The following is a 9,562-nucleotide window of genomic DNA, read 5'->3' on the forward strand; positions in this document are numbered from 1 at the left end:
GGCTTTCAACTAGTGTTCTCATAGGGAATACTGGTGTTGCATGTATCAGCCTAGTCTACTGCATCACACCGCTGGCTTCTTACAAATTATGACATATTTCCTTTGTGTGTGGCTCTAAGTAACTGAAAGAATAGAGTGAGATTATAGCATTTAGAGCCTTGCAGAAAAGTGAGAGAATATAACTACAACAGTCCCAGGCCTGGTAGATTTTGTGTAATGTCAGTAACTGAGCATTTTTGCTGGACCCTGATTATGGACGATTGCACATCTACTGGAGATGTAACTAGTTGATACTACATTAGATGACACACGTGTTTCAAAATGTGCATGTGTATGCCATTTATGTGTTATACATGTTATCAAAAGCACAAAATAAGTACTAATATTAACAAAAAATCAATTGTACTTTTAAAAAAATTTTTCATTACTTTTATTGCAAAAGCCAATTTATAGAGAGAAAGAGAGCCAGAAAGATCTTCCATCCACTAGTACATTCACCAAATGGCTGAAATGGTTGGAGCTGGAAGTAAACCAATCCAAGGCCAGGAGCTTCTTGCAGTCCTTCCACATGGGTGCAGAGATTCAAGCTTTTGGGTCATCCTTTAGTGCTTTCCAAGGCCACAAGCAGGAAGCTGAGTGTGAAACGGAACACCCAGGACAAAAACTGGTGCCCATATGGAATCCTGGTGCATGTAAGAAGAGGATTTAATCACTGAACCATTGTGTTGGGCCCAACTGTCAACATTTTATTTGTGAAAACAAGTATTTTTTCTCCAAGTTTTAATTATCAAGCTGGATTAGTGGGTAAGATATTTTACAACTTATCCAGAAGATGCTATCATTAACAAATTGTTATTTTTTTTAACACAGTAAATACAAATTAGAGTTAAACTTTTCAATGATCCAACACGTGAGAAATCTTTTCAACCTTCTGTGTTCACAGTTGAGGAAACACATTTAGAAAATTAAACGTCTACGATTGCTTGGTTAATGATAGTTCTTGAAGAGCACGCTCAAATACAAGTTTCCCACAAAATAGTAAATAAATACAAGAAAACAGCTCTTGCCAAAACTAAGTTAAAGAGCCCAGTGCAGTAGCCTAATGTTTAAAGTCCTTGTCTTGCATGCCCCAAAATCCCATATGGGTGCTCGTTAATATCTCAGCTGCTCTGCTTCCTTTCCAGCTCCCTGCTTATGACTTGGGAAAGTGGTAGAGGACAGCCCAAAGCTTTGAGACCTTGTACCGCATGGGAGACCTGGAAGAAGCTCTTTGCTCCAAGCTTTGTATCAGCTCAGCTCTGGCCATTGCAACTACTTGGGGAGTGAACCAGTAGATGGAAGATCTTTCTCTCCATCTCTCCTTCTTTCTGCAAATCTGACTTTGCAATAAGAATAAATATATCGTTTTTAAAAAGTAAGTTAAAAATCACAATTTCTTATAAAAAGTTCTTTGTAGAAGTCTATTAACTCAAATTGCATGCTTTTTGCAATCATAAATATATCCCAGAATTACGAATGTAGTTTAGATAGCTCTGTCCTATAATACCATGTAAATGTTGAGAGTTGCACTTGGGCCATTGCACCGTTACATCTGAGAAAAGAAATCAATATGAATTATATGTTCTCAAAATCATGCAGTACATAAGAAAATCAGGATTTGTACGAAAGTCCATTTGATTCTGGAACACACAACCCTTCCACCTGGCAAAGCTGCTCCTGTTAAAGTGGCTTAGTTAAAATGGCTTAGGGGCACAAGAACATTACAGCAGATATGGTGAGCTTAGATGGCAAACACTCCCTCGCCACTACACACACACACACACACACACACACACACACACACACACACAGAAAACAAAGAAAAATGATACAAGAAAAGAGTTGGAGTGAACATCAATGAGGGCAAATGTGTAAGGCCAGAGTACGGGGAAAATGATGTAAATGCATTATAATAAGTTGTGTCTTCCTCATCATAAATTACACCCTCATATAATTCTATCAGATGATCTCATTACTCCATAAAATACAGAATAGTACAATAAAACTCCTTGGAAGACTTAAACTTAAGTTAATTAGATTTCTCAAGGAGCTCTAACTCCAGTTCCGGTGAACAGGAATCCTAATGAGACAATTAATATTACCTAATATCAGCTAGATTGATTTAAAAGGTATGTATAATTACATGGGTGCATGTTTACAAAACTATATGTTTAGATACATATGAAACACTCCTATAAGTAGTATCTAAAATTAAATTTCAAACTATTTTGAAAGAAAAAAAAGATCGGAGAATTTTTATTTTACAGGTAAAAAGCAAATGTTTGAAAACAACAAAAAAAGTAGGTCTGTCTTAACTATGAGCTATTTTATTGAAATGTTGACACAAATTAAAGAGCAAATCTGAATACTTATTCAATGTTATCAACGTATCATTCACTTTCAGTAAATTTTCTCCTTAACCCTCACAATCTTGGAGGGAAATGTTATTATCTACATTTTACAGATTAGAGACCTGAAGCTAAATTTCTAAAGCACAGCAGTTCCTTTCATCAATGTTTTTAACTTACATGAAGCCAGCTGTGGTGCAAAAATATGCAATGGAAAGTTCCAGAAGGAAGTATTTCATAAGTTTTATTTATTTATTTTTTCATAAATTTTAAATGGTCTGCCATTCTCAGTAGTGTTACAAAATCTTTTCTATTACAGCATATTATTATAATTTCTATATTTTAGTGTTGATAATTTTGTACTATGCCTAATTTATAAATTAAACTTCATCACAAATGTGCATAAGGGAACAAGACAATACAAATAAGGTTCTATTCTTCTTAAATGTTGAACACATCTATAAAGGGTTAAGGAATCTATTTCCCACACAAAATGTAGCAAGAGTCCTATAACGACCAGGGAGGGATGACTAAGATTGCCATTCCTGAGGGATTTTCAAAAGGTTTATGGCAGATGAACTTACAGATAGCTTTTGTTCTGCCTACCTAGTGATGGATCCTGATGCAGGATTATAATATCACAGAAAAATACAGTGCTTTTCTTTTAGTTGCGCAAAGATGAGTAGTAACAATGGGCTCTGAGATCAAAATTGAAGTTCATTTACATCCAGATCAAAAACAAGCTGTTTTTGCAACTTCTGGAGAGCCTCTCCCTTGGAAAGGTGCAGTCCTACTAAGTCCCAAGTAACTGGTGTTCATCTCCCACTGTGAGAGTTGCTGGGACAACAGAGGAAGCAAGGGACTGTCCATGACTCCAGCCTTGAGACAAAACATCTGACCATGAGATCTTTGTAGAAAAAAGAGGGAGAAGGAAGAAATTGGTTTTGATGGGGATGCCTAATCATTATGATTATCTAAAGTAAGCATGTGATCGCTCTTTGTGGCTTAACAAATAAATCTGTAACATGACAATTAGCCCAATAATGGACACATGGTAAACACTCCACTCCATACCGTTGTCGAAGTGTAGCAAATGCTGTCCAAGCTTTTCATCAGCAAGAAAATGTTTGACAATGGTAATGGAAATGGACCCTGATGTTAAAGATTCCAACCATTAAAATATTAAAAATTAAAAATATGAAAGTCATGGAGACTGCATAAGGAAACAGTGAAAATTCTGGAATCTTGGCTTTTTCTATCTATTTCACTGGCTCAGTACATTCCTGATGGCAATGAAGAATCTGGTCTAGCTTCAGCAATTCACAATTAGCACACTGTGTATACATATATATCTGTCTATGTATATATATGTGTGTATATGTGTGTATATCTATATATACATAGATCTATATATATATACATAGATCTATCTAGCTATACATAGATAGATATAGATATACACACATATACACACATACATATGTATATATATGCTGAATGAATATATATATGTATATATATATTTTTGCTGAATGCAACTGAAGAAATAATGATTTCTTTCCTTTCCAATTCTTCCTGTACTATAAAATTGACATTCAGGCCTTGCGCTTTCTGGGAAAAAGAAAATAGAAAAAGAGCTACAAAGAAAGTCTGTTTAGAGACCAAGATATTAAAGGGCAATAGAAACAAATTGTGTTTATGTTCTCCAAGACGTGATCCAGAAATGTCCAGGACTCAGAAAGTAGGGTCATTCCCTAAGTTCAGGCTGCTAGAAGAGGTGAAATGAAATCTTACAAGCAGAGATGAAGGAAGCCCGTTGTGAAGGTAGAGAGAACATCGTGAGGGCACAGCGAGGGGCTAGGAAGACTGAGTGCTCAAGGAAGGACAGTCAGAAGCCACTGGCCTGAGCAGAACACACAGCCTTCAGCATTTCAAGGCTAAATGCCAATTAGGCAGTCAGGGCCAGGAGACCTTTGCACCTGAGCTTCACTGTAGTGAGAAGACTGGGTAGAGTTGGGGGCTGAGGGGCATGAGAATCTGAAAGTGTCTAGGCAGTCTCTTTTGATATCTAAAGCAAGGTTTTAGAAAGATGACATCATGTTTAAATTAATTTTGCTTTGCTCTACTCAGGTAAAGTTTTGTATCTTAGCAATGGTGTTTTAGAAGCTAATGTCTCATTTTAACGTTAGATGGTAGTCTAGAGAATTTAGCAGGAAGGGGTATTGGAAATTTGACATCTAGGGGGCCTTTAAACTCAGACCTTAGAAGAAAAAAATCTACTTAAAAGTATGCACAGTGGCCTGCTCTAAAATTTTACAAATTGAATCTTAAGCATAAGCTTACTGTAATGTAGGAGGAATTTCAATGGCTATAAGGAAAGTGTGTTATTGTCCTGAAGAGTCACAAGAGAATAAGGAAAATGTACAAAGAGAGAAGAGAGAAGAGAGAAGAGAAGAGAAGAGAAGAGAAGAGAAGAGAAGAGAAGAGAAGAGAAGAGAAGAGAAGAGAAGAGAAGAGAAGAGAAGAGAAGAGGAAGGGAGCAAAGGGGAGGGGAGGGGTGAGGGGAGGTGAGAGAAGAGAGAAGGGAGGTGTAGGAGGCTGTGATGTCAGTGTCATTACATAATTAATTATTGCTTACAGCTGAAGATGGTGATCATTTAATATTGAATGTCACTTGAGTTTATGGGGGACTTCTCCCCGTCTTCCTGTGGATATCTTATTGGCATACACTCTTTGACAAAATCATTGTTATGCTTATGTAAACAATTGACTTTTTAGTTTGAAAAACAGAGATACGGAGATCATCCATATGCTTGTTCAGGACCTTAGCCTTCAAGATTGGGACTTAACCCCACTACCTTCTGGTCTTCTGGGATTTCCGGTGAGAAATCTGATGGTGAATGTTAGGGGAAATGATGACGAAAGATACGTTCCTCTCAGGACTGGTGCTATGATTCAGTGGCTAAATCCTCATCTTGGCGCATGCTGGGATCCCATACGGGTAACAGTTTTTGTCTTGGATTCTGTTTCCCATCCAGTTCCCTGCTTGTGACCTGGGAAAGCAGATGAGGACGGCCCAAACTGATGGAACCCTGCAACCACGTGGGAGACCTGGAAGATGCTCTTGGTTCCTGGCTTCAGATCAACTTAGCTCCAGCTATTGTGGCTGCTTGAGGAGTGAACTAGTGGATGGAAGATTTTTCCTTCTCTCTGCAAATCTGCCTTTCCAATATAAATAAATACATACGTGTGTGTGTGTATTAAAGATACCTTACTCTCAGCTCTGTGGAAGTGAATAATGTACCTGATGGTGTCTTGGGTTACAAAACATTGAGTCACACTACCATAATGCCAGAGAAGGTGAGCCGTTGGTTTGAGGCCTCTCATTCAGAGGTTACAGGAATGTGTACTGTAAGTGTGGAAGTCTTCAAAAACCAAGAGTTCTTTTCACTGTTCAAACCGGAAATGAAAAGGCCCTTTGAAATACCCTATGGGTGTTAATTTCTCAACTAATTAAACATCAAACTCTAACCAACTTAAGCTGAAAGCTGTTGGGATCCTTATTTTGTTTCACACGGAAAGCTCTTAAGAAGCTCCCCACCCCAATACTCCCACCCCAGGAATATTGGTAGCTTTGACTGGCCCCTGCCTTGCTCTGATGTCACAAGGACCAACGTCTGTACAGCTGCCTGCTGCATGCCCATTGGTTCATTTCCTGCACTGACGTCATAAGGAGCCCTGTGACGACAGAGCTCCCACAGCCTATATAAGCCCTGTGCAGGCCTGGGTTTTGGTCCGTTTTACCAGGGAGCTCTTTTGGTGACCTGAGTGAGTTGGACCCATCTTACCTAGCTTTTGCAACTGTTGGTGGTGTGTGCTGTTTGTTTGTTTGTTTCATGTTCTATTTGGTCTACACATTTCCCAATTTGTTTATTGTTTTCTACCTAGTTGTTGTTTTGCCCCGTCTATCTTTTTGTGCAGTTTTGTACATTTCTTGCATCCCCCACTTTTAGATAGTTAGTGTGGTTAGATTGAGTGTGTCAGTGCAGTTATATAGTGTTCGCTGTTTTGTGTGGCTTTCCTGTTTGTTGTTTACAGTTTTGGTTAGATAGCCCTTAGTCTTGCCATTCTGTACTTTTAGTGTAGTTAGCTTAGGTAGTACTGTGTCTTAGTTATCATAGCTGCTAGTCCCTGTATCGTCCTTTTTTCTCCCCTTAGCTAGCACAGTCAGGGCTGTGTATTAAGATAGCTTGTCAATCCTTTAGAGAGAGCAGTTGAGAGAGAATAGTAAGGTAATTCCTAATGGAAGGCCAGGAGGGCTTACTGGCAGAAGCCAGCAACAAGCTAGAGCTGGAGTTCCTGTCCTTGCTCGGCCAGGGTGCTTTTAGCATGGTGGTGCTGGCCCAACTCGTGCCTTCGGGGACACACGTAGCTGTGAAGGTGGCCACGGATGAGGCAGACAACCCCCGGAGTGTGATGGATCTGCTGCATGAAGCGGACATCCTCAGCACCTTGCAGCATAACCACATCATCCGGCTGCTGCAGGTGGGTCGAGTAGGCCAGCAACTCTGTCTGGTCATGGAGCTAGCGGAGGGAGGCACCCTGAGGAGCCACGTGATAGACCGCGGTGGGCTGACGGAGGAGGAGGCAAAGGACCTGCTGGGCCAACTGCTGGAGGCAGTGGAGTACTGCCACGCGCAGCGCGTAGCGCACAGAGACCTCAAACTAAGAAACATCCTGTTGGACACCAACATGCGTGTGAAACTGGCAGACTTTGGGTTCAGCTGCCGGCTGCCGGAGGGCCAGCTGGTAAGAGGCTTCTATGGGACTCCCGAATACAGTGCCCCAGAGGTATTCCTGTCCCGGCCCTATGACCCTTTCAAGGCCGACCTGTGGAGTGTGGGAGTCATCCTGTTTAGGATGGTGACTGCGGACTTGCCCTTCAAGGGCTCAGACGAGAAGGAGGTGCGGCGCTCCGTGCTCTGCGGCAACTATGAGCTGCCCTTCCAAGTGAGCCAGGAGATGGAGGAGCTGCAGGGGTGGCTGCTCACCTGGAACCCCAACCAGAGACCCACGGCTTCCCAGGCCAGGCAGCACGCTTGGTTTAGGCCCCATCCAGGGAAAAAAGATGAGGAGGTCACCTTTGTGCAGCCCCTGAGGATTCCTGAAACCCCAGAAGCCCAGAAGTATCTGGAAGGTCTAGGGTTGCTGCCAGCCTCAATGCACTCAGGCCCTGGGAGCCATAGACTGAGGCAGGACGTGAAGAACAAGGAGCAATTCCTGTCCTGTGAGATCTCAGACCCTGGCCAAGGCTCTAGTCTCAGCCTACCTGTGCTGCTACGCAGGGTGTCTTCGCTCATTGACTGCAGAGGCCAAGGCCAAGGCTCTAGGCACAACCCACCTGTGCTACTACGCAGGGTGTCTTCGCTAATGGACTGCAGGGAGGTGCAGAGCGAGTCCTCATCACCACAAGGCCAGGAGGAGGCCAAGTTTGAGTCATCCAGTAGAGGTACTTTTCTTGCCTCTTCCCTCCCCTGCCAGGAGCAGCAGGAGAGGGCCCCCAGTCCCAGTGCAACCCAGGAGCCTGTCCTTGTGGACTTCCTGTCCAGCATCAGTACCAGAACCAAGAAAAGTGCAGAACAGGTGGAGATGGAGGTCCCAGCAGCCAAGCCCGAGGAGCCCGGGACCCCAGCAGCCCAACCCATGGAACCTGGGACTCCAGCAACCCAACCCATGGAGTCTGGGACCCCAGCAGCCAAGCCCAAGGAGCCTGGGACCCCAGCAGCCCAACCCATGAAACTTGGAACTCTAATAGTCCAACTCATGGAGCCTGGGACCCCAACAGTCAAGCCCAAGGAGCCTGGGACCCCAGCAGCCCAACCCATGGAACTTGGCACTCCAGTAGTCCAACTCATGAAGTCTGGGACCCCAACAGCCAAGCCTAAGGAGCCTGGGACTCCAGTAGCCCAACCCATGGAACCTGGGACCCCAGGAGCCCGACTCGTGGAACCTGGGACTCCAGCGGCCCAACCCATAGAGCCTGGGATCCCAGCAGCTGAGCCTGTCGAGGCCACCTCCTCCACTGCTATCACCTGGAACGACACAGGACAGGTAGCAGCAGATGTTCCTGTAGCAAAGCCTGAGGAGCTTGAGAGCTCAGCTGTGACCTCTGTCCAGAGTCCAGGCTGGAAGGGCCTGGGCAGAAGGTTTGGCAGGATGATGATCAGGTTCCTGAGACAAGCCTGCTGCATGGGGGCACCCCCAGACACCAACAGTGGCCCTAGCATTCGCAGTCGAAAAGTGGTCCCCTGCTAGATGGATTCGAGGCTGCCGGAAACCAGGTCCGGCTGACTTGAGAGCTTGCTAAGGATGTGTGGATCGGCGAGGCGATATGAAGAAGAGATAAGACATGGACCACTGTGACATGATGCTCACAATGGACCACTCAGAAAAGTTGCCTGCTTTATTTATACACAAATCATGACAAGCTTTTTGCACAATATCCAATTGTTTCATTTTTACTTCGTGGTTAAGAGAATATAAAAATCAATCCTAAAGAAAACATTTTCTTTTTTTTTTTTTTTAAAGATTTATTTTTATTATTTTTTTTTTTGGAAAGGCGGATATACAGAGAGGAGAGACAGAGAGGAAGATCTTCCGTCCGATGATTCACTCCCCAAGTGAGCACAACGGCCGATACTATGCCGGTCCGAAGCCAGGAGCCTCTTCCGGGTCTCCCACGCGGGTGCAGGGTCCCAAAGCTTTGGGCCGTCCTCGACTGCTTTCCCGGGCCACAGGCAGGGAGCTGGAAGGGAAGCGGGGCTGCCGGGATTAGAACCGGCGCCCATATGGGATCCCGGGCGTGCAAGGCGAGGACCTTTAACCACTTGCGCCACCGCGCCGGGCCCAAGAAAACATTTTCAACAAACCATTACTCATTGAAACCTGCAGTTACCTGGCTGAAGCCAGGAGCTCCACGGTTGGCAGCGCATACAGTTACATAGTGACAAGTAGTTTACTTACACTCAAAATCAATTTTTACTAAACACAAACTAATATTGCTTAAAATATTAAGAGTACAGTATTAAAAGATCATAAATGAAAGGATCTTATAAAAGCATATAACAGATTCTTTGCTAATTCTTATAATCAAATCATGCATTAATTACCATCAC

At 43.3% G+C, this 9,562-nt stretch overlaps 1 protein-coding gene across 1 annotated transcript; it reads left to right on the top strand.

The window, feature by feature from the left end:
* Nucleotides 1-6,689: 6,689 nt before the first annotated feature.
* On the top strand, nucleotides 6,690-8,702 carry LOC121147745 (serine/threonine-protein kinase MARK2-like). The gene has a single exon (XM_040967649.1). The coding sequence runs from the start codon at nucleotides 6,690-6,692 to the stop codon at nucleotides 8,700-8,702; it is 2,013 nt and encodes a 670-aa protein (XP_040823583.1).
* The last annotated feature ends 860 nt before the right edge of the window (nucleotides 8,703-9,562 follow it).

Source organism: Ochotona curzoniae, unplaced genomic scaffold (genome assembly GCF_017591425.1).
Source record: "Ochotona curzoniae isolate NIBS_2020 unplaced genomic scaffold, NIBS_Ocur_1.0 scaffold_461, whole genome shotgun sequence".
In the NCBI taxonomy this organism is placed as follows: domain Eukaryota; kingdom Metazoa; phylum Chordata; class Mammalia; order Lagomorpha; family Ochotonidae; genus Ochotona; species Ochotona curzoniae.

Coding starts and splice junctions, on each gene's coding strand:
- LOC121147745 (XM_040967649.1), top strand. CDS start 6,690: ATGGAAGGCCAGGAGGGCTTACTGGCAGAAGCCAGCAACAAGCTAGAG.